Below are 25,564 nucleotides of genomic sequence, written 5' to 3'. Positions count from 1 at the left end.
CTATAACAAGAAGTGCAAAAAACCAGTGTAATTATATTGCCGCACAAGCTTGGAAGTAACGCGTCAGAAATTACTTTTTCCATTTAAAAAAGTCACTGTGAAGAAAAGCTACAAAAGATCAAAAGTCGGCAAACACCAATCTTGCTGGAGAACATTGCAAAAACAAAAAGTTCGTTCTGGGCTAGTTGGTGTAATATGATCAATACAGCAGCGTACTAAAATTAACGGTGTTTTTAATGATTCCAAGGTACTTAATGCTCATCTTAATGTGCTGCTGTGTTCATTACCTCCTCACGATTGCGCTGCAGCAGTGACACCTTGAGCTGTCACAGGTTGCCTCGTTGCTTAAGCAGCACTCTCTGAAACACCCGAAGTGACGCCTTCTTGTCAAGCGTTAGCCCTCCGGAACAGTTTTTGATCTTCATCAAGGCAATTGTCTGACCGCAGTACTTCGTCGCGACTCTGCTGATCTTTCTACTGACCGACAGTTGCAAATCTTGCGAGATTCCACAACTTTTCATGCAAGGTTCCGTCTTCGTTGAGCGAAACACTGCGGATGTTCAAGACCGGGCGAGCTGTTAACGGCTTCATCTATGGGAGTTGTCGCCGTCTGGATTTCCCACGTGTGCCTTCCCTGCAAAGGCGATGTGGCGGACAAGGAACATCGCCGATGGCATTGGCGTCCAAAACAGAGATGCCAAAGCCCGCATGCGTGCGGTCGGAGCGAGACACGCCAGAAGCTCACCCACGCTCACCGACGAGGCTGTCCTCCATTTTCAATCCGTCTCGCCTTCCACACTGTCTGGGCCCGTCACGCCCCCTGTCGGCAAGGTTCCAAGGCTCACCGTCTGCGCCCCTTCAAAAAATGAGATTTATCATTCATCTCGACAAACGCACACGTTCCAGTTGGCATCCTTTTCCGCGTGGTTTCTAGTTCGTCCCCCCACCCTCTATTCCATTGCCCCCTTCCCTTTAAAGAGGGATAAATAAAGTTTTTCATCATCATCATCATCTGAGAAGCCAAACGCTGGAAATGGGGGGTGACGATGGCGACAGGCTGCAGAACGTCAACGTGTGCAAATTCCAGTGTGGCTTCTCAGAGCACAGTGGCGGGACAAAGGGAAATTAACTCAGATGCCTTTCCTCAAATTTCTTTCCCTCAAATATGAGAAATGCGTGCGATTTAGCGCACTTGAGCTTGCTGTGAGAACAGCAAATAAGAGGCGCCACAGAGCGCTAAAGTATGTCTGAAAAAGGTGTAAGTAACCTTTCTCGACAACTCCAACGGGAATGTTTTCCTTTTGCAAGCTATGGATCTGGATGTTTGAGGACTAAATGCGACAGGCAAAAGTTTGACCATGTAGGTGACATTTGCCGCTGATGCGTGCAAATTTATTAACCTGTAAAACAAATGAATAACCCATAGAATGACGTTCTCCATGCAGGAGCTTTATGGCGGTAATTACAAAACCTATTGACGCACATTTCTCAAGACTATCTGCACACTTAGGGACAAGATTGAAAGCGTTTTCCGTAGAAGCTTATATTTCGTGGCGGCAGATAAAAAAAAAGAAGAAAGCGAGAAGGAAAATAAATATAACACATAAAGCCAAGCTGAAACTCGATGCGCCTGCTCTTTTTTTTTTTTTTCAGCGCAGCACCCAACTGGGAGATTTACTACATGCGTTTCGTCGCACCCATTTTGTTTTGAAACGTGTAGCCTGTCCAGAATATCTTGAGAACGTAGGAAATAGCAGGGTTTCAAAAGCTGCGTCATCGACATTTCTTTAGGTTCGCAATGGCGTCATATTGCATTGGACATTCTGTACCTCAAGAAGAAAGACTGACTTGAGCACTTTTTCTTAAGCATGCCGAAAAGGTCTCGTGCGTTATATATAAGTTCGGCGCCATTCTCCGAATAAGACACGAAATTTTCGCTTTCACCCCTCAATAATCCCTACAACATTTGGCGAGCTCCGCCATTAAGCGACAAAGCGCTGCGGAAAAGCCAAACCCTCCCAGTGCTGTGGAGAATACGGTACCGCATGCGACGCAAGGAGCGGCACCAGGGAACGATCACAGAATGCAGTGACGAGGAGTTGTACGACGGCAGCGCTAAGCTCCAACTTGTTGACGAAACCTTATTTCGGGTCGTTTCGGAACGCCTTATTTCGGAATGATTCATTAAAACGTGGGAAGTTCTCGCGCGTAGAAATTAGCTGCAGTAACGCGACTAGGTGAGCCTGTAGCTACGTATTCCAGGGCAACCGTATCTCCACAGGCCATCGGATGTTTCCGCAGCTGAGAGGTCCGAATCGCGGCAGCGCTCTCTCAGACGTGGGCGATGACGAGCGGCCATTGCGAGCGGCGCCGCGGCACTGCGCCGGATTGTTCTAAATAAACCGCGGCTCTCGGGAGACCTTGGCCCGAAATAAGAGCCACGATGGCCGCTGATAGGAGGTGAGCCAAATCTCAAAGCAGCCGCGCTTATTTCCGATGGCATGTTCTGCGGCATCCATCCTGCGCCGAGTCCGTGCCCCGGCGGATGCGTCACTCCGCGGCGCGGCACGTATGCCACACACACGCAACGCGAAGGGTGCGCGTCCAAGCGTCCCTCGACGACCGCGCCTTCCGGTCCATTTCCACCGGAGGACCGTCTGGAAGCGCGAACAGTCATGAGAACGACCTGTTTGCGCTAATACTGAACGCGGTTTCCCGTAGCACGAAAGCTTTCTTGGACGGATCGGTCTCTTGGCTGAAGTGAAAGACCGATCGAAAGTGAGCGCTGCGTATACGTGAGCGTTCTCTCCGGTACGACCAGCATCGCGCGAGGAGGAGGAAATAAAACGTGCTCACATACGCAATGCGGTTCGACCGGATTAAACTGCGTATTTAATGTGGTTATACCAGGTTTAATCCAGCCGGTTTAAACTCGTTCCTTCTTGGGCACTCTGACCCTGGTTTCCCTCGTCAAAGAGGCAAATGCCCACTACAGTCTTCATATCAGGAAACTTGTATTCCGACAAATTAGCTCCATTAGAACTACATATGACACACATATAAGGCATTTCTGTATTACTTCATTCCGTATTTTATGCTTTGAGTGTTCCCCCTCCCCTTTTTTTTTTTAATGCGTAAGCATTTCTATGCATGCCCAACGAGAAAACCTGTCCATCACGTAAGACGAATCGCTATGAAGAATTAATGTAAAGAAACAATAAATTGTAAAGGAAAAATGCTGACGGTATTGAGTTTCGAATCCACGACCCCGCGCTCAGAAGCCGAGTATCTTACCCACTCGGTTAAGCACCCACTTTTTTTTTTCCTTATTGGGTCTAAACACCCGCGCTTGCAGAAAGTGTATACATCTGAACCATATGAATGCGTTGTACCGGCGGCGCAAAACAAATGTCAACGGACAGCAGTTTTTACGAAGGCTTTCTAGAAAGATTTCGTGATGGTGGAATAAAAGCCACCTCTAAGTCTACATGTAGACCCGACTTGGATTGTATTGGAAAAACTTTAATGAAAGTCCTGCAGGACGCACGACAGCGCGCAGTGGGCGTCTCCCACGCAGGGACCAACAGGGAGTACCTGGCGGCCGCTGCGCGAGCCTGCTGGACGGCCCATTGCTGGTCTTGTAGGAGTGGGCTTCGTATGGTCTTCTCCCACTTGTCGGAGGTAGAGTCGGGCGGAGCGTTTCTGCACTCCCAGAGCACTTGAGCGAGTGTCGCCGTAAACCCGCACGAGGGGCACGCATCGTCTGTGTAGACGTCCGGGTAGATGATGTGTAAGGTGGCGGGGTTTGGATAGGTATCTGTCTGTAATAAGCGTAGCGTTAGCGCCTGCGGCCTGTTTAGTTTGGGGTGCGGGGGCGGAAAGAGACGTCGACCCAAGTAAAAGTGTTTGGTGATTTCATTGTAGGTTACTGGGGCGTCCCTGTTCGCCCCCAACTCATCTAGGCGTGGTTGCCCGGGGTTGACGGCGCGGTCGGTAAGCGCGCGCGCAGCGTCGGGGGCTGTCTCGTTGAGGTTGGGCGGGGCGCCCGGGATCCGACCCAGGTGGGCGGTAAACCAGATGACGGCGTGGTGTTTGAGGGTGCTCGTATCAGCGTCGCGGAGGACGCGTAACGCCTTGTCGGAGACGACTCCGAGTACTATAGAAATTAGGAAAATTCTGATTTTGCAAAAATTTAATGCCAAACACGCCACATCCCCGATGCATTTCGGTGTTTGCGGTATGCACCTTGAGTTGGGTCGTTCCTTCCCCGACACAAATTCCACCGATCTCTCAGAGCTCATGCGGTTCGCGTCGCGCAAAACGGACAGATAACCAGTCATTGAGTTCATAAGAATGATAAGATGTGAAGGTGGGTTATATGGGTCTCATCACGGTTGATAATGGTTCGACTTGGATGCATGAGGTGCGAAAGAGCGATAAGGGCTCATAATGGTCGGAGAAATTCTGATAAGGTTGATAATGGCCGGATTACGTTCGATAAAGTTAATAAAGCCCGATAATAATTGATAAGGGTCGAATCATGTCCAATAATGTTGATAAGAACAGATCAGGGTTGACAGGAACCGGATCGATTGCGATAAGGTTGGTAACGACTGGTAAGGGCTGATAAAGGTCGGATGGTGTCCGATAGGGATTTATATGGGTCGGATGTAGTGCGATAACGTTGATAACGACCGATAAGGGGTGATAAGTGTTTATGTTGGTCGGATTAAGTTTGATAAGATTGATAATTACACCGGGCTGCGTGGAGATGAGCAAGTGGCACGATGCTTACGCATACTTAAGCGACTCGAGTGGAGTTTCTGCGCGAATTTTTTTTTCATATCTTTGCACAGAGAAATTAAAGAAGCCTAGTCTGTCCGCTTTCTCTTCCGTCTTTGCTGCGGCACGTTCATTGCTGGGCAGTATGGAAGATACATGCATGTATCTTAGATATTATATTAAATACTCTTTGGGTATCTTGCATCTGCATTATGATACGTCTGGCAGGACGTGTATCAATATCTGTATTTACGCTACATGAAAGAATGTATGGTGTATCTTAAGATACAAATACCGCTATCGCAACATCACCGTGCGAAACTATAAACGTTGGCTGAACTCCGCTTCCCAAGCCGATACTGCCGCCACTAAGCCACCTGAATTTCCACAAGCACTGAATTTGTCTTTCTATTTCATTTTCTACTGTCTGACCTTAACAGTGTTTGGATCGGACTGCTGGTACGATCTGTTGGGAACTCGGCGCTGACGCCCGTGGTTGTACCTGGGTCGCAAGCCCCAAGGGTAGCGTTGGCCTGGCGGCCTGGGGTACAACTGTAAGCATCCGAAGGTCCCGGCAAAGCATGAGTCGACTGGTAACAACGAAACAACTTGTTTATTTTAACATCGCAAAGAGTTGGTGGTCAGGTTTGACCGAAGTAGAGAGACGGGAGAGCACTTCACTCAACAGAAGAAATCGGAGCCCTCTTTTTGGCGTCCGGGGGCAGCTGTTTTTATACTCTCGCAGTTGAGGGCAAGAAGGAACCCCTCAAAAGACGAGCACGTGAATGTACAATGGGCTAATGGTGACGCACACTGTCGTAGCGCTGCGCACGATCTCGTAGCACCCTGTCGTGGCGCTGCGCACGATCTCGTAGCACCCGGTCGTGGCGCTGCGCACGATCTCGTAGCACCTGGTCGTGGCGCTGCGCACGATCTCGTAGCACCTGGTCGTGGCGCTGCGCACGATCTCGTAGCACCCTGTCGTGGCGCTGCCGGTCGGACACAATGACTGGAACGAGATCCCTGCTTTGGCATCGCCTGTTTCGGGCCCAATAACTGGAATGAGATCCCTGCTTTGGCATCGCCTGTTTCGGGCACAATGACTGGAACGAGATCCCTGCTTTGGCATCGCCTGTTTCGGGCCCAATAACTGGAATGAGATCCCTGCTTTGGCATCGCCTGTTTCGGGCACAATGACTGGAATGTGAGGAGGATCCCAGGCGGTCGCATCGCCGCAGACGCGCCTGGAAACACCTGGCGATGAGTGTTGCGGCGACGACGATCGGGCCAAAATGTCTGCCGCCCCGCCGCAGTCGCGCCGGCAAAACCACGTGTCGCAGGCGAAACGCAACAACAGGTAAGTTCACAATACTTCATGCCTAAATGTCATAGCTATTAGTGGTGCCGCCTGTATCATGTTTCTGCGTATTCACTATGACTTCGTGATACGGAACCGCCTTTCTATTTTTATTCATATATTATTATATATGTATTAATGATATATGTATTAATGACATATGAAAAAATAATATATTACATGTATTATTTGTTTCTTACTGCTACAAATTACAAGGTAATCCGAGCTATAAGTGGCAGTAGTGTGAATAGCGGCGGTATCCTGTGGCGCTTTGTACTGCTAGAATGCGTATGAAACGTTGCTGGGCTGCACAAGTTTTCTCGTAGAAGAAAAATCATAAAATTAGTCGTAAATCATCACACGTTAATGAATATGCAGCTAACGAAAGGTCACTGCAGCTCCATGGGCTCTGTATACACGACGCGTCACAAAAAAATGTCGCTATCAGTGTTGTTGCTGCTGTAAACCTGTCCGGTGATCCGGCATTGAGTAAACGGTAATACGTTTACGAACAAGGTAAAGCTCCATAGAGGTATTTGCGGCAGCATGCAGAGGCTTCTTATTGGCGCTCTTGTAATAAGGTAGCGACTCGCTAGCTGGTTGGCAAGCAGAGCAGCGTTTCCAATCAATTACAAAATCAACAAGCAAATACCGCTGACAGCGTAGCGTATGAAGAGCTTGCATGTTACGCAACTAAAACAACCCCATTAAATTATTTCGGGATGAAAACATACTTTGAGCAAGAAAGACAAAAAATTACAGGTACTAACAGACATTTCATTCAAATTAAACAATGTTGGTCGGAGTTAAGAAATTTCTAAGCAAACATTTTGTGCATACGAGTTTGCTGCTACGTTATATACATCTATATTAAGACATTTGCGAATTTATCGAAGTATCTTAAGATACAAATGGAAAGTATCATATCGAATACGATAATTTCGGTAGTATCTTGTATCTGCATCTCAAATACTTGTTTCCTGAGTATCTTGTATCATATCATGGTACAACCGCAAAGTATCTTTGGTCAGCCCTCACCTCGTTGCTGTTCAGCCATATATATATTTCACCGACTAGCCCACGCTTGAACTCAGATAGGTTACATTTCTTAATAAGACTGGCGCAACGAGACGCCGGTATTATTAGAGCCCGGCGATAAAGTGACTGTCGTGTGAATGATGAGGTTGGGCGATATGAAAAAGTATAGCGCGCTGGCTCGGTTGAGAACATTTCGCCATTGCGCGAGTTAGCGCAGGACATGAAGAGGGAGTAAAGGACGCGATTATAAATGGCCATCCGCGTCTATGGCTAGATATCCATGCTAATGAGATTATCATATATGTTTATAGTGGTTCGTACCTTTGACTGCTGCCCTACCTACGTAAACAGCGCATCAAGGTTCGTAACTTATTTTTCATCACTACTTGTGTTGCGACCTATCCTCCGCGTATTGGCTTTTTCACAAGATAAAGCTAGATAAGACTGGTATGCATAGTTGGACAACGGCTCGTGGCTAAACAATATATGAACTTCCACGTGTGATGAATTGTTTCTCCCGCACTTCATTTACTGCACTTTGCCTGACAAGTATTTGTGCAACGTCATCGTGGTGTCATCAACTGCCTACGAGAGGTTTCTCCTTCCTTTTTTCTTTCCGGCAAGAAAACTTTGAACTAAACTAAGTGGTTATAACCGCAGCACCAAACCGGTCTCTTTCTTTTTTTTCTTTTTTTTTCTTTATTGTCTATTTGTTTTTAATCATACCGCGGCTACTCAGAACAGAAAGAACCAGTTTTCCGCTGATAGATACCATGCCGTAAACGATAAGGAGAGCCACAAGATAAGGTCATCTATATAAAATACAGTACTAGCAATAATAAGGCAGTGACATGAACGGTATAAGATGCATCCCACCCACGTAATTATAAACAGCTGCGCACGCACGCACAAATTTCCTCAATTAACAAGTTTGTACTAGTTGAACAAACTTTAGGATCTAGCCACTATATATGCGCTTCTTGTGAGCAAAAATAATAAGAAGAAGAAGAAAAAGACAAAATGCAACATTTTGGCAGGCTTGCTAACTTTTGTATCCTATTCCCCGCCCCCGTTTGTCAGAGTGTCATAAACAAGGTACTTAAAGTCGGCCCTTTCTTAGGTTACGGTTCCGTTACAGCGGTCAAATTGAGTGAGGGCAAATGAATTTTGCAGAACGAAGGACGGGAATTTTTTAGCCTTGTTGAACGTTAAAATGAGACTTATCGTTGACGAGAAGCGTACGAGCGGACGAAGACGACGGGCGCTCTCTGGCCAGTTCAGCCGACAGCTCGAGAGCCAGAGAGCGTTAGTCGTCTTCGTAGGGGCGCCCCCGTGCATCGTCCACAAGAAACACGCGATATGCATGTATCAACATGTATACCTGGTCATTGGGAAAATCGCAGTCGTTTCCGAAGGATTTGCTATGGGGCACTCACGAGGACGTCACAGATTCGTGCCTCAAGTCTTTTCATGACCTGTTACTTATTTCGATAAAATTTCTAGTTCGCCAGCTCCCTCAAGAAAAAGGCGCAACGCGTCAAACCAGTGCTGTTGTGCGCTGTACTGTGAACGCAGCGGAGCGCAGTCACGCAAGGTAAGTTGTCGCGGCCTTTCAGGCATCTGCAGGCCGTCTGCATAAAATGGCGTCTGCGTCTGCTGTTGTCTGCACGGCCAGAGAAAGTTCTCCATTGTCCATGCTGATTCCCTTTTATTCCCAAATAGATTCGGGATTCAGCGCTTATCACAAACTTCAATTAGGTATTGACCTTCCCAACACCCTGTGCAACGGACTCCACTCGTATGAGCGAATCGGTGCTCGATGGGATGTTTGCAAATGGCACGATTAAATGGCTCTTCCCACATGGGTATACATGCAGAAATGTAGCTGCAAAAGTTTAGTTGTATAAAAAGAGCAGCAATGTCATTTCCAATGACGCGGTATTTGCATGCACATCTGGTCTAGACAGCTGTGAAAGGGGGCAGACAGCTGCGAGGCAGTCGACGCCGTTGCAGCAGTATCTCTCGCGTGGGAAAGAAAGAAAGAAAGAAAGAAAGAAAGAAAGAAGGAAGAAAGAAGGAAGAGAGGAAAGAAAGAAAGAAAGGAAGAAACGAAAGAACGACGAAAACGTTGAGAACAACCCGAATACTCCAGCGAAGTGAAAGTTACCAAGCTGTGTATCTGCGATTGCTGACTTAAAAGTGAAAAAAATAAACAAATTTGGAGCGCCTCAATATAACAGAGGGAGGAGGCAGGAGGAGTGCACGTTAAAGAAACACCTGTAGGTGTTCTTTAACATGCGTCCAAAACACGATACACGAGCTTTTTTTTTTTTTTTTGCGTTGTCTCTACATTTAAGTGTGGCTGGGAATGAGTCCGGGTCGTCGTGCTCAGTAGCACAATGCACCACCGAGGGGTGGGCGGCTATAAAAAAAAAATGAGGACATGGTTCGGTGAGTTAATCGTTTTATGGAAACGTAGCGGACATTCTGTGCCTCGTAAAAGGAGACACTGATCGAAATGTTCTGCGAGATTAACATCAACCCAAAGTACACCCAAAGCAGACCAGTCAGAACGGACGCTATATCGATCGTCAGAGCACGCAACCTCTTCATGAGTGGACGCATGGATGAGTATTCGAACGTTAGGTCGATAATGTTTTTCTTTTCTCATTCCTTCTTCTTTCTTTCTTGTTTCTCACCCATGACTCGAGTGATAATTTGTGCTGTCCCGAAAGAGCTGCGCCAAGGCACAGCGGTGCGTTTTCGCAGTGACATTAGGAGGAGGCTTTGATGACGGCAACAGGGAAGTTTATTACGGCGCCAAGGCGATGTGACTAAGAGAGAGAGAGAGAAGGGAAGACGGAAAGGCAGGGAGGTTAACTAGACTGAGTCCAGTTTGCTACCCTACACGTGGGGAGGGGAATGGGGAGTGAAAGAGGAAGAGAGAGAACTTAAGTGTAGGACGTCTATAGTCGGGCACACAAGTCTGTTGCCCTCAGGTAGCGAAAAAGCGCTCGAACGGCTTTCTGGGCCAATGAACTGTGAGGCCAGGCTCACAAGATCTTCGCTTCCGTAAATGGCCTGTCATCCAGTCTATTTAAGGCACACTGGAGAGTCTCACGTTGATCATCGAAGCGAGAACAGTGGCACAGAAGGTGACTGATGGTCTCATCACACTTGCACTTAGCGCACATTGGTGAATCCGCCATTCCAATACGGTAGCTGTAGGAGTTAACTTCTTATTATGGCAATGCTGCTAAGTCGCCGCCCTGACGAAGACAAGTCCCTTTGTCAAACACTTGCTCAAGCGACAATCCTTGTTCGACCGCTGTTAATATGTAGTCGAGCATTCATCTTCATCTGAACTTTTGTCTTGTTTGGATTGCTAAGGATTATTCCACGCCTACTGGGTGGCGTATTACGAGTTTGGGAATGTGATGCCTGCCAATCTGAACTCTAAAATTCGTAAAAGTTTCGCTTACACTCACAGGAAGGCCCAATAGTACACGCACTTATTATTATCTTTTTTTATGTTTCCCCTGTGTACACATCCTTTATGGGACGCACACACACTTTATAAACCACGATTTACCGTTAGAATCGGCACACAAGGAGCAGTAAACTTGGAGCAGCACGAATTGACTTGTAAGCAGCACACAGCGAGGTCTTAGGCGACTTTTCTGTTTCTTATTGCGCTTCTTTCAGGAACTCGTCCGAATAAACTTGTTCGAAGCAGGTGGACACCCTTCTGCTCGCACTCACCTCCGCTCACGCCCGCTATAGGCGACGTGTCCTTTCACCTTCAGGAATACTTATAAGGTGATATGGTCGGATACTGGCGAGCGATACTTTTTCGTAAGGAGAATTTACTTTTCCTAAATCTTGACGAAACATTGGTAAAGAGATGACGGGTATGAGATGTTAACAAAACCGCAAGAAGGATTAGAAACGAGAGCTAACTTAATATTTCAGAAAGAAAGAAAGACAGAAAAGAAAGAAAGAAAGAAAGAAAGAAAGAAAGAAAGAAAGAAAGAAAGAAAGAAAGAAAGAAAGCGTGCCGGTTGTGCTGCAAAAAAAGCAAAAAAAAAAAAAAGAAGTGCAGTGCACGTTCACTGCCTTTGCAGATATTCAAATCCATGCCCTGTACGCGAATCAAGCGTACTTGATTGTTGTGCTGAGGATGAAAGCAACAGACGCGGCGAAGAACGACCGCACAGCTGCGGGCACAATAACAGCGACGGTGCCTCGCAGGCGTACGCACGCGCTGCCATTGTTCCAGTCCACGGGACGTGCAACAACGGCACCCGTCCTTGACGTGAGAGCGCTGGCTTCAATGGCTTTCTGAGGGCGATGCCGAGTGCTAGCTACCTCAACCAGCGAACAAGTGCTTTCGCACTTTGAACATATAGCAGATTTTACGAGCAACCTTAGGAACATTTCCATTTCATATCAGCAGCGCGTAGAATTTCATTGTCATATTAGACCGCCTAGAACGTCCGGTCGCTGCATGTATCACGCTCCAGCGCACCGAGATAAACGCGATCATGCAGTGGCGAACGTCTGCGCATTATCTGTTGTTGGCAGATTGAGCATGGCTTTATGCATTGAGCACAGGATTTCTGAGGCCCCAGTATTAGTAATGCGTTAGCATTAGGAGTGTCGAAGTAGAAAAGAAAAAAAAAACGGGTGAATTGTGGGAAGCCTGGCGTCACGTGGTAAAAAAAATTAAATCCTGGAATTTTATGTGCCAAAAACATGATATGATTATGAGGCACAGCTTAGTGGGGGACCCTGGATAAAGCTTGACCACGTGAGGTTCTTTAACGTGCACCAAATGCGTGGTACATGGACCTTCTTGCATTTCGCCCCCATCGATATACGGCCGCCGAGGTCGGGATCAAGCCCGCGACCTCTAGCCCAGCAGAGCAGCGCCATAGCCACAGTGCTACCGCGGCCATAGTAGTGGTACCGCAGCTACCGCTGTCAGGTGCAGGCACCGCTGTCAGGCAGGTGCAGTTATGGCCTCCGTGATGTTGAGATGTCCCTTGTGGGTATGTGACGCGACGTTGCGATAACCGCCCAGAGAGCGGTATCAGCGACATACAGAGAAGCGTCATGTCCCCCAAGTAGGGGGCGCGCGAAATACAGACGGCCAGCAGGCGTGCATGTCGGAAGGACCGGGGAGGCCATGTCCCACAAGTAGGGAACGCGCGCAATGCAGACGGCCAGCAGACGCGCATGTCGAGAGAGTTTGTGTGACGTCATCTGGCGGGCTGAGCTCGCGCTAAAAATGCATGATGCGTGGGGTTCGGCAGCGTAGGCGCGATGCCACGTGCTGAGCATATGGAACGCAGGAAACAGACTCGCTCATAAAGTCGGCTCAGCCAAACTTTGCACTGGATGAAGGGGGAACAAAATAAAAGCTGGCCTCGACAAACGCCATAAGGGTACCCCGAGTTCGCATGACATCGTCTGCGGAAACACATCACACGACCGCATGGCCTCCGAAATTAGATTTGTTTTCAAAAGGCGCGCCCGCACGTTTGCTCAAGCCTGGGACTGATTGGTGCTGCCATCTCTACGCGGAGCGAAGCAGCAGCACTTTATTGCCAAAGCACGAAGGAAGCAAAACGTGGCAAAACGCCGAAACATCCAAAGTTAGCCGGAGAGGCCTCGTCGCTCAGCTGCCTTTATCCGTGGAAAACGTTTTAGAGTGCGAGAAAGTTCCTTCCTCCATGACGAGAACGGGGCCGCTCGATCCCATAACACGCGGTGATGGTGGAGACTGGAAGAAAGCATGAGAGAAGTCCGGTTGCTCGTGACGACCTGGTAAGCCGGCTCCGCGGCGTTCCCTGCAGGATAGAGCCTCATATAGCGTAGGCCGTGCCCCTTAGCGACTAGAGCAGCATGACGTCATCTGTCCCAAGAACGGCAGCAACCGCACGTGGGTGCTTTGATCTCACGTGCTCTCTCATGGCAGCAAGTATGTTACTTTTGTAGTTTTTCTTTTTTTCTTCTTTCGTCCTACAAGGACTCCTCGGATGGGTCTTAGCTTCTCTCCAAGCACGGATTTGAACGCTTCCGCTGTGTCACCGCGAGGCCTATTCGCATCGCCGTGACTCGTGGCGAATCTTGAAGGACACGCAAAGGACGCCGAGTCAAACAACTCGGGTCGCTTTTGCGCTTACCGATGCCAGGCACTTACGAGGTTGATGGCAGTAACCTAATCGCGGTGGCAGCCCACAGTGCGCCGTTCGTGAGTTGGCGGCCGCCAACTCTTCTTCACGAAGAACGGGTGGAGAGACCGCCGCAGCTGCGGTCTCTCGACCTGCGGGTATGGGGCTCGACGCACAGCTGTCGACGGGGCGAGCAGCCAACTGGGTGGCTGCTGGCGCCAGAAGAAGCGAACGTCGTGCTGGCTGCGCCGGCGACTGCTGCTCGCACCGTCGTAGCTGTCGAGGCGGGCTCCAGCTGTTCGCGGGGTGGGCGCCGAATCGGATCTCTGGGAAATGGAACGGTCGTCGAGAGACCATCCCGTCTTTCGACGGCGCTTGAGGCGCGTGTGGACGACAGGGAAAGGATGGAAGTGTTGGCAAAACATTCCCGTGGCCATTGCTCCAGCTAAAGCGGGTAAATGTTATATTTAGCAGCAAAGTTCAGTGCAAGATTTACAGCTATTCGTCGCACCGGGTGTGATTCTCGAGCAAAGTGGCGTAACTCCTATAGGCGCTGGTGCACTGAAACCAAGTAGTCTTGTAACAGTGCGCTCCTATACTTGAACAGTCGGGCAAACGGAAGTCAGAAGCGAAAGAGGAAGATGTCATTTCAAGTGAACGAGAAGAGTAATTTACGAACAGAAGCGGAAAACACAGCAGCCTTAAGAGTCTCGGGAAGGGAACGAACAAATTACGCGCTCATCGGAGTACTTAACAAAATATGTCCGAACTAGGAGAAAATCAAATGTGTTTGACGTCGATCTGGCCTGCCATAGGAAAAGGCTGATAGACGCGTTCGGAAGGCAATGTCGACAGCACAGATATATAGTACGCACGTTCTGTGACGTCGTGAACAGCGGCTCGTCGCCGGTGTGCTGCATAGCGGAAGCGCCGCTGCGCGCTCTTGTGGCGTGCGGCCGTGTACGTGGAAATCAACAGTCACTCTACGTTCGCAGAACCGAAACTCGTAGCTATAGCTCAGCCACGAGCCAGATAAATGCGAGCGATTAAACGAGAAGAAAGTCGCGACAAGTACTCACTCCACAGATGGACCACTGCACACCGTGTTAAACGGCGTCCGCAATGCAGAGCAAATGAGCCGACAGTTCTGTGCATATACTTTAGTTTCTAAGATTCGCCGCATATGTCCCTTTGCTCCTCCCCCTAATAATAAGGTAACGTCGTTGCGACAACGTGCCAAGTTTCGCTACTACAATGCCGGCTATCACAAAAGCAGTCTTAAGAAAATGCTCCAGCGAGGTGCAGCATGAACTGCGCTAGCTCTTTCCATCCATACAAATTTTTTTTGGACTAGCAGTCAAGTAAGGCGCCCAACCACGCACTCTTATGCTAACCCGACCACGATTTCTGTTCTTTCAAGCATGCGCATTTATTCAGCCTCCGCGTTCGTCCTCCCTTCTAGCCAAAGTTCTCAATTACATACTGCGGCCCAATGCGGGCACGAGCACGTCGGTGCTCCGTAGGATTCATTGGTTGTTTCCGAAGTTCGCCATTGCGTAAGGACATGAGAGCGTCGTTTCATCTGACCTGGCCTCGTTCCATTTTCAGACAGACAGGAGCTATAGATAAAGCATGCTCGTGTAAAGCACTGGCTCCAGCCTTCCAGGCAAGGAGAGAACGCGTCTGCAGGATACAGAACGGTGTCGGAGTCAGACGTTCATTTTTGAGCATGGATTTGCAGAAGCAATAAAGGTTTCTCCACATACGTCGCTTTTCAGACGGCGTTGTTGTTGTTGCTGTTTTTAACAGCTTTTATTCCTGCTAATTCCACAAATATTAGAAATGTACTCAGTATCGTGTACAATTGCGCACTATGTTCCTTGTTTTTCTGTGTTTAGTGACTCTTCGTTACTTTACTTAAATGCGCCTCTCTCTCTCTCTCTCTCTCTCTCTCTCTCTCTCTCTATATATATATATATATATATATATATATATATATATATATATATATATATATATATATATATATATATATATATATATCGCTCGATTGCTCGTAGTATATGCGTTAATTTCATATTGTTGGAACTTGCATGCATCATGTTCCTACCTAACATGCGGCCGGAGAGTTCGCAAGGTATATTCACTTGGAAGTAGTTATCAGTACCACACCAGTTTCGAGATATTGATTTTCAAAGTGTCCAACAAAACGCAGTAGCGTTCCAGTTACTTCCGTGCTTCAATGCATAAAACAGCGTTTTCTTTAAAAAAGTAGGGAAATAATACATTTTTACCGCAGGTTTCATAGCGCATATCTCAAATCCAGTGTCATCCTCAGAATTCATTGCATGCAAGTCGGTAGGCCTTGTACACTTACTAGCTGCGATTCGTAGATTGAAATGTGTGCCGTAAAGTAATTAAGTACAGAGAGAGAGAGAGAGAGAATGAAGAGGAAAGGCAGGGAGGTTAACCAGGTATGAGTCTCCGGTTTGCTACCCTACACTGGGGATGGGGGATAAGGGTTAGAAAGATGACAGAGAGGAAAACGCAAAAATAGACGGAAAAAACAACAACACGCACACATGGAGACACACACACAAAAGGCGTTCTAGTTAAAGTCGTTCACACAGACCGGTAGATCACAAAAAGCGCAATAGCGCTTGCACTGCCTTCTTCTGTGACGGTAGGTCCTTTCGATGTTGTAGAATTCTTTTTTCCGATAGCGGTTGGTCGTCCAGTTGGTCAAGTTCGTGGCGAAGGCGTGCCCTCTGTGGACTGTACTGCGGGCAGGCGCACAAAATATGGCCAATTGATTCTTTATGGCCGCAGTGGTCACAGGTTGGGGTGTCGGTCATCCCTATGCGGAATGCATAGGCTTTGGTAAAGGCGACGCCCAACCAAAGTCGATATAAAAGGGTGGCGTCTCTACGGCGAAGCTGTGATGGCGCTCGAAGACTTAGTGTGGGATCAAATGAGTACAGTCGCGTATTTATTAAATGTAGCTCATTCCAAAAGTAATTAAGTAAATCAAAAAAAGTAATTAAGTACAATTTGATTAGTGCAATTATGGTAATTATTCAATGTAGCAGCTTTATTTCTCGTAGAAGTAAAGGCCGCCTCATCGAGTAAGTTAGCTCAAGGCTTAGAATTGTGCGACCTGCCACAGACAATTTTTAAAAATTGCTTGCAGCTAAAAAAATACAAAAGAACGTACCCTGTATTTAGGCATGACGTGCGTCGAGTGAGCTCCTGAAGAACTGCACTACAATGTGGTGCATGCGGTCGAAATCGTGGTTCCGATGCCTCAGAGAGGTGCGCCGTGACGGTTACGCATTTCCCTCGCATTTAGCGCTGAATCCCCACTGAACCTCTTTTTTTTTTTTCCTATTAATTCATAAAATATTATTGATTGGCTGTGTAGTGTGTAAAATTGCCTAATATGTCCTTCGGGTTTCTGTGTTTAGTAATTCTTGGTAATTTTTTTAAGGGCGTCCCTTTGGCAAGTTCATGGTTTTCGTTTTGTTTGTTTCATTAGTATTTAAGGCATTGAATAACTTCACATGGATGGTGCTCGCATACATCTTGTTTGTGCCTAGCGTGGCGCACATGTTTATTTCTGCCCATCTCTCTTACGCACCAAACACCGGGGCCATGTCCAGGCAGCCTTCGGGCAGCCTTTTATCTCTTTCCCCTACATTTGTCTGTTAAAGAAAAAGCATAGAGGGAAAAAAAACATATAAGCTTGTAAAAAGAAAGTACCATACTGAAAATATTTTTTATCACGGAAAATGCGTATCCGGTTATTCGTCAGATATCTAGTGGGCTAGAAAAATAGAACGGTATACAAAATCAGAGCTTGTTTTCGGAATCAGTTTAGAGGTAATTCTAGCGTGCTGAGTAAAGTGAGCGCTGTGGTGAGAACGAACAGTGAATGAAATGTCTTCCCTTACCTATTCCTCTGTGCAGGATAGCAAACTGGTTATTTAGCTTCGAGTTAACCTCCCCGCCTTTCGCACCTTTTCAATCTATCTCTTGTGTATTTATTCTTTCTTTAGTACTTGCACGACTGGTTGAAATATGTGACAGCGATGACGTAACTTCTGTTACATATGTCTGGCAGGAAGTCGCTGGTACATCTCTAGCCATAAAACGTTATTATTATTATTATTATTATTATTATTATTATTATTATTATTATTATTATTATTATTATTATTATTATTATTATTATTATTATTATTATTATTATTATAAAAGAGCAGATAACAGGAGAAGGCGATATCGGACAACTGTAGGAAGTGCGTGTTGCCATCTAACAACATATACCGCCTATATTTTTATTTTATTTTATATTCCCTTTCGAAAAGTTCTTTTTAATGTCGGCTGCCACAGGTAGCGCAGTTAGGTCTGTTTAGATGGCTTACGTAAAGAGACGGACGTTATTTGCGTAACATGCAGCTGGTAGAGAACGAAGTGGGTTGCCAGTGGCAATGCGTGCACTGGACGAGACATTGAGGAATGCAGGCCGCCGAGTTAAAAGGTGGCATCACATGTCGTGCTCCACAGAATACTTTCCCTTCCTCCGTGCTCGCCCGCCCCGTGCTTTGCGGTCGTCGTCTTCAGCAAAGCTTATATCGCCGTCGAGGAATGTTGGAGAGAAATTAAGTCACGCTAAACTAAGGATGTCACTCACTCGCAGTTTTCGGAGCGGCTTTTTGGCCGAGAGAGATGAACTATTGGTTGAGATGACGGCAAATTGAAGCAGAAGTTCAAACTTAGTGCTCGAAGCTCAAGTCTTTGACATAGACAATGCAACCCATGATGTCAGTGGGGTTATTTCACGCCGAATCAACCAGCCTTTTTTTTTTTTTTTTGACCGTCATAGATATATCTGAAAAACAATTCATACGTTTGTTGAAGTTAGAAACTTACTCTCCACGTTTATTTTTCTTGCAAAAAAAATTCTAGCATTCTTGCCACATTTATTCTTGCCCAGCTGAACTACAACGCACCAATAATTTTTTTTTTCAAGGGCATGTTGGTATGATCCAGACTATCAGATTCTGGCTATGGCAAGACAGTGAAGTGGTGTGAGTACCGAAATAGCGAATTTTTCAAATTTCATTATTTCGTGTCCTTCTGGCACCCGCAAAAGCGAGTAAAATTGCAATGTTTGAGCATTCTTTTCAGACATAAGAAAGTTCAGAAGACAAATTAAATATAGAATGGTAGCCCCGTTGACATAGTATAGCCGAAAAATATTTGAAACTTTGGGGGTTCATGATATTACCTGAAGAAAAGAAATAGTGCAAAGTTCAATATTATTTGCAAAAAGCTTCGTTTTCAAGATCAAGAAAGTTGCTCTGGTGGTCGGCCTAAATACATATGATACATCATTAGGTAGATCTGCATGTCTGCTATGTATGTGCGATGTTACAAAAAAGGAATCATTTTTAAACACGACAAATAAATTTTGAAATGTTCGTACGTGGATTATGAAGACTGCGTAAATATATGAAGCCTTGCAGTCTGTCAAAGAGAGATTCTAAATAAAACAAACTATTTAACAGATTGTAACTGGCTCTTTTTTTATGTATACGAGGACAATGAACATCAAGCGCAACAGCCTCGACTCATATTTATTTTTATTTTTTCATAAATACGAAAAGTGAACATCAACCACGTCTGGGCACATCTCCCTGAAGAGGGCACGTATGAATTTGATAGCCAAGCATGTTCAGGCTGTTGAACAGTGGTAACACGCAACACCAGAAGACTTTGTCCACGCTCGTGTAGGCTTTCAGTGGCGACTACGAAGTTGTTTTCCACTTCTCTCGTCTCGTGACAGTGTTTTGTCTCTCGGGAGCAGAGCACAATGTGTCCTTCTCCCTGTACGTCGCATTGCATTGCAGTGCGACATATCTTTTAAAATGTTAGCGTGACCGATATCAGTGCTCTTTCTTGATTTACTGGCTACTTAAATGCAAACATTACTTTTTATAAACTACATGAAACGTACAATTCAAATATGCAGGACTCCCTGACGAAATTAACATGTCGTGGTATTCCACGTGCAATGGCTGTGTGCATGGCTCACCTGGCCCACACCAAGCACACGCCACACTGCGTTAGAGCGTGCGTCACTTGGCAACGAAACGCAAGCCATAACACCGTTTTCTTGTCACCTGCATTGCAGATGAAGCCAGCGAGACCATGCTTCATAGGATCATTTCTCGTTCTGGTGTGCACCTCAGGCCGGCAAGCTTGGGCGCATGTCGGAGAAATGCCCGTGCTGGCAAACAATAAAAAAAATCATTTTTCGTGTCTAAAAAATAATACATCCTTTTTTGTAGCTCCTCACACACATAGCAGACGTGCAGAACTATCTAATGATGTAGCACATATATTTTTAGACCGGTCACCAAAGCAACTTCCTTGACCTTGAAAACGAAGCTTTTTGCAAAAATATTGAACTTTACACTTTCTTTTTCAGGCGACATGCTGAAGTTCCAAAGCTTCAAATATTTTTGGGCTATACTATGTAAACCGGGCTACCATTCTATATTTAATTTGTGCTGTCTGGAATTTCCTGCTTTCCGAAAACGATATTCAAACTTTACAATTTTCGTCGCTTTTGACGGTGCCAACAGCACTCAAAGTATTAAACTACTGGAATAATTGGCTGCTTTGGCAGCCACGCCACTTCACTGTCTTGCCATACAAGCTATTTGAATGACTGGATCATACAATGCACCTTTGAAAAAAAAATGTAGATTGATACCTTCGAGCTCAGCTGGTCTGGAAAAAAAAAAAGCAAGTCGCCGAAATGCTAGAAACTGATTTCCAACAAAAATAAACCTGGAGAACGAGTTTTGAACTTTAGCAAACATGCGCAAATGTTTTCAGCTGTACTTGTGGAGTGTTCGAAAAAAGGTTCGTTGATTTAACGTGGAATGACCCAGTGGTGTCGAGAACAACGACCCCCGAGAACAAGGGAGCGAAAGTCGCTGCACTGTGGCGGGCTTCTTGACGCATCATCGAACGTCGACGCACTTAGCCCTCGTTTTTGCCGTGGTAAGACAATGGGGAAGGCCACTCGCCGCGGATGTAGCAATTCGCTTCTGCCCGAGTGCCGCTGGGGGCGCGGACATGGGGGGGAGGCGAGAAACGAAAGCGGAGCCGCTGACTGATTGAGGCGCGACGCGGACCGGTTAGGGAAGTTTCACGCTCACGCGTCCGACCGTCAAGACGGCGGATGCCACTTTCTCGCTTACTTGATCTGCGGCCAGTCGTCGACAAAATCTTTCTTTTTACAAAATGGAGAACTAATTAATTAGTCCGGCTAATCATTGGTATCCTGGTGATTTGTGCTGCACTTCGTAGTACGTACAATCTTACATGCGTATGCACAGCAATTACTATTGTACGCTCTCGACTTTAAATGTGCTGTGTATGGCCTTGGTAGCACCAAATTTTGTAATCTAATACGTCAAAAAAAGAAAAAAACTTTGTTGGGATTTGATCTGAGATACTGTAGAAAAGGAACAGCTTGCTGTGTATTAGAGCACGCGCTAAAGCTCTCTCGACAGTGATGGTGAGCGGGAAAGCATTATAGAATGCAGACAAGGTCCATAAACACAATTAAGGATTTCTCGCTAAAATGGTTCGCACCAACAGAGAGCCGCTCCTCCGCACACGCAGCTAGCGCATGAAATAGCAAATAAGAAGACGTCAGCTAAACAGTCCGCGCCAATTCGAAGATGTTCTCGTTTAAACTCAACACCATTATGTCAAAACATTAAGCTAAGCCCGTTAGCGCAGACTCCCATTGTTGTACGTGGCACTAAATTAAACAATCCCGTGAGTCACCGCAACAATCGTTGCGGTGCGACAGGTAACATTCGAGGTACGCAGGAACTGCGCCACTTCTCATCGCTTCCTGTACGTGCCAGTTAATGTCACAAGATAACCAAGGTAGAGCACGAGAGTTCTCACACCAGACTGCGGATAACAAGAAGCGCACCGCGTTCTAAGTGGCACGCAGCGTGGTACTTTTAAAGAGGCTCGCGCGTGCCTCCCGGCTGCTATAGAGCGTCGCTTGGTTCGTTCGTCTACGCCCCAACGCCCCCGGCCCCTTCGTCGCTTGCTTCATTCAGCCGTGCCCCGCTACTTCGCACACACGCGCGAATGACGCCGAGGCCGCGTCGTCTCCTTCACGGAACGCGTGCACGCTCTGTGACGAGTGCGCACGGAGCTCATTCACGAAATAAGCCTCCCTCGGAAGCCGGGTGGGCTGCTCTGTCCTGCACTTGGATGGATGGATGGAAGGTAGGAGCGTCCCCTTTGAAACGGGGCGATGGCAGTTGCCACCATGCTCAGATTTTTATTTTGCCTTTGTGTGTTAATGAATTTCTCGATTTTCTTTAAATACGTCTTCCTACCCTTTTAACCTTATGTCACCTCTCTGCTTTTGAGCCACCAATCCTCCAATTGCTAATTTCCATCGCATATGTATTTACATGACTATTATTATCTCTGAACTCTAGGGCCTCAGGAAGGGTGACTGTGGCCGCATCGACATCGGGCTTGATACCATCACATTTTAGTATGAGGTGTTCCATTGTTTCTACATATTTACCACACACAGTACATGTGTCTTCTTCTTCGTTAAATTTCTTTTTATAGCTCCGCGTTCTAAGACATCTAGCTTCAAAGAGCAGGGCACTGCCTCTTGAGTTATCATAAAACGCTTCCTTCCTGATCTGCTGTTTCCAGTATCGATATAGTTCCACACTATGCTTCTTTTCCATTGAATTTATCCAATTTTTACCTTCCGCGTTTTTAACCTGTCGTTTAATGCTCTGTCTTTCTTCGTCCTCGTGTCTGGCATACTTACTGGTTAGCTTCCTAGTTCCTTTCCGCCATTGTGAGTCAACGCTCTTTCTGTATAGGTATTTAAACATCTTAGCTGCCCACCTGTTATCGTCCAATTTCCTCAGGTGTTTTTCGTATAGGATTTTACTCTGAGTTTCCCGTGCTTCGAACGATGCCCAGCCCATGTCCCCCTCTACTGCTTCGTTTGTGGTTTTCCCGTGTGCACCTAGTGCTAACCTTCCCACAGCTCTGATTTACTTCTAGTCTCGACTTGGGAAATCCACGGAGCGCGAAATCTGTGAGCAGGCAAGTGAACCAGCGCAGCCTTAAATGCTGGAACTGAACCGCAAAAGCCAAAGGCTCTTCGCACATCACTGTGGTATCAAAGTGTCACTCGCACACTACGCACCTTACGTTCGTGCTCTTGGTCGTTATTCGCGTGCTTCAGGTTCACCTTGACGAACTTACGCTAGCAAGGCGCAGATACTACGTGCCTCATGGGGCCTTAGTGAATCCTGCGAGTTTGCCGCAGTGCAGTATCCTGGTGTCACCTACTATACAATTAAAAAAAAAAAAGGCAAGAGACACGAAATACAGAAAGCTGAGCTAGTTGGTAAGGATTCATTATGCAAAAAAGACGTGAAGCGTGCAGACAGGAAACAAGAGTAGAGAAGTGGACAACACGAACGCCGCCTATCAACTGAAGGGAGCAGTGAGGCGAAAAAAAGGAAGAAGACACAAAACTCATCTGCGCAAGCTCAGGAATGCGACGTGTCAGTCGGGTACATGTGCCGGTCTACGTGAGAGATAACTGTTAAGGCACTTCATCTCTTCCTTATGTGAAGTAATCGAAGGCTGACTCACGCACGCACTTCCACCATTATAGATATGCCATGCCTCTACCATAAGATGCGTATCTTCATTATTATTCCTGTACAATATCGCGCATTCATCTAACTCTGGCGTGCAGTTACAATCTTAGCAATGTAGGGAAAGAGTAGAAGGCGATCGTTAACCGGTGGATCGCCCGTTCTATAACGACCAAATCATTTTCTGTGTGTTTAGAGTACGTGCCACTAAAGTTATGTCAACGTAATATCACTGAAAAATTGTGCTACACCCACGCAATCATTCCTTTCTTTTCCATGTACGCAGCTCAGTTTGGGTCTTGAATTCCCTTTCAGAAAGCTCCACACAATTAAGCGTCTGAACCCGCGATGCGCCCTGTCGAAGCTGTCAGTGCCTGCAGGAAGGAAGGAGCCCACAAATAAACCCTGGCACAAGGAGACCGCCCACACTGCTGGCTGTCTCGCAGAATGTAAACAACGTTCAGCAAAAAAGAAAGCGCACAGCTGCGCTTGCAACCGAGTTGCCAATTTAGACACTCTGCGGCTAGATGCAGCTACATTTATGAGCGCTGCTGGCCCTGGGGAATTTTCCTCGCGACAACTGCTGCTACGTCGACGCCTCCTTTCGGACCTTAGAACAATCGTTTGTGTATGTGACACTGACACTGAATGACTATGTGGTGACATCGCAGACTTTCTTTCTTTTCTTTCATCTTTCGTACCACTTCACCCCGGTACAGGGTAGCCAATCTGAGACATCTGGTTAGCCTCCCTGTCCTTCCTTTACGTTTAGCTATCGCTATAAATGAACACAAAGGCATTGTAATTTATACTGTAGCCCTGAAGAAGGTCAGCACACCGACCGAAACTGTTAGGGATAATAAACCCAAGATAACCGCGATGTTCTGCTTCTGGTCCTTATATATATGGTCTCCAAGCTTGATTATTGTTCACAATACTAAAGGTGAACCAATGTTTGGTCAGCATACAGTAAGTATAGATTAACCATTGAGCGATAAAATGAGCAAGAGTTCGGTTGCTATAGCTTGACTGTGCACCCAGCTCTCTCTCTCTCTCTCCTCTCTCCTCTCTCTCTCTCTCTCTCTCACACACACACACACACACACACACACACACTCACCCACTGAAAAGCGACTTGCTCAACGCCAGTGCGAAACTTGGCCGCACTCGTAAATTGCAATGAAAAGAAAAACCGTTCTAAATTTATTTTAGTTTTTAAGGATTCACCGCAATTCCGCCTCAACCATACATACATTGCACCTATTTGCAAAGTCGCGCAGAAAGAGCGTTAGCAGGTAACTCTCATCTCGTAAGGTGGAACTACGAATTAGACACAGCGGACCCAAACTCTATCGCTCTGCCTACGGCCTTCCAGAAACTAGCAGCAATGCGCAAATAAAATAAATATCTGGCAGAGAGCTCCCTGCGGGCTGCAACTCGGCGCCTAGCTGCCGTCACTTCCCCAACACACAGCGCTCATGCTTCGAACTCATTTTTATATAATCGTAATCAGTCGTTCAATATAAAAGAAGATGCATCAAGAAAGGGTTGCAGGAACTATGAACGGTGAAGTGTTCCCCTGCAACCGAATGAACGCGAGCCGACATGCAGATGGCTCTCCGAAAACAAGCCCAAGTAAGCGGCGTGGGTTGTCCAAAAGACTAATCTAAAACAAGCGATATATTAAATCAAAACTTCCTTCAAAAACGTGGCTCACTATGAGTAAAGTTACACCGTGTAGCTCAATATGTAATGCAGGTTCACGAGTCTGCGGCACTAATTATAACGCTACCTTGCAATAAGCCGCGATACTGGTAGCGTCTACGACATTTTCTTCGTTTTCAGCGAGAGTATGGCGATGACCAGAATAACCGTTCCCATGCAGGCCGCTCGAATATTTGACAGTGCGAAATCGCTTGCGATTACGAGGATACACGTCAACATCGCATGTGTAGTATTACAGAAGTCAACAAGTTCGAAAAAAACAATGAGTAAGAAGTGAAAAGCGACTGTACAACTTTGGGAGAAGCATAATTTCGCTTAGTACAGGCAGTAACCGTGTGATTATAACCGAACTTCCCACGCAGCTCTACTACATACTCCCACTCGAATATTTAAATCACTGAATAACATATCTGCCTTCCTCTCTCTCTCTCTCTCTAGCGCGAGACAAAAACACTGTTCCAATATCATGCCAAGCTCTTCTGAATGCGAATGACTCCGCCCGTACGTATAGCGAACTTTTTTTTAAGGAAGTAATGAAAAGCACGCACTTATAGTATGAGTAGTGCAAATTAGCTTTTTCTGACAACGTTGTCCGTGTTCGACCCGTTGACCTAGTTTCTTGTAACTGCTTCCTTTTAGGCGGGAATATTTAGTTTGGGTCACCATTGTGAGTTATAGTGCGAGAACGCAAAACTTCTGGCAGGACTCAGGCCAAAAATTATGTCACTTGGCTGACGTGGTCT

At 46.6% G+C, this 25,564-nt stretch overlaps 2 protein-coding genes and 1 long non-coding RNA gene across 3 annotated transcripts in view; 2 read left to right on the top strand and 1 right to left on the bottom strand.

Moving 5' to 3' along the window:
* Window positions 1-25,564, bottom strand: part of LOC142575227 (solute carrier family 2, facilitated glucose transporter member 1-like) — a 101,188-nt gene that overhangs the window by 74,193 nt on the left and 1,431 nt on the right. The window lies entirely within an intron of this gene.
* The window catches only part of Rrp6 (exosome component Rrp6), a 113,716-nt gene continuing 100,978 nt past the window's right edge, over window positions 12,827-25,564 (top strand). The window contains exon 1 of the mRNA XM_075684382.1: window positions 12,827-13,006. Within this exon, the coding sequence (XP_075540497.1) occupies window positions 12,953-13,006 (54 nt within the window). The 5' untranslated portion in view covers window positions 12,827-12,952. The remainder of the gene's footprint in view (window positions 13,007-25,564) is intronic.
* LOC142575231 (uncharacterized) lies at window positions 13,027-19,743 on the top strand. Its single transcript, XR_012826614.1, has 3 exons — window positions 13,027-13,160; window positions 18,386-18,443; window positions 19,550-19,743. It is a non-coding gene; the product is annotated as an uncharacterized LOC142575231 (long non-coding RNA).

The sequence above is a fragment of the Dermacentor variabilis genome, chromosome 3 (assembly GCF_050947875.1).
Source record: "Dermacentor variabilis isolate Ectoservices chromosome 3, ASM5094787v1, whole genome shotgun sequence".
NCBI lineage: Eukaryota > Metazoa > Arthropoda > Arachnida > Ixodida > Ixodidae > Dermacentor > Dermacentor variabilis.
Note: the sequence above shows the minus strand (reverse complement) of the source record. Positions and strands in the feature narration are given on the sequence as shown.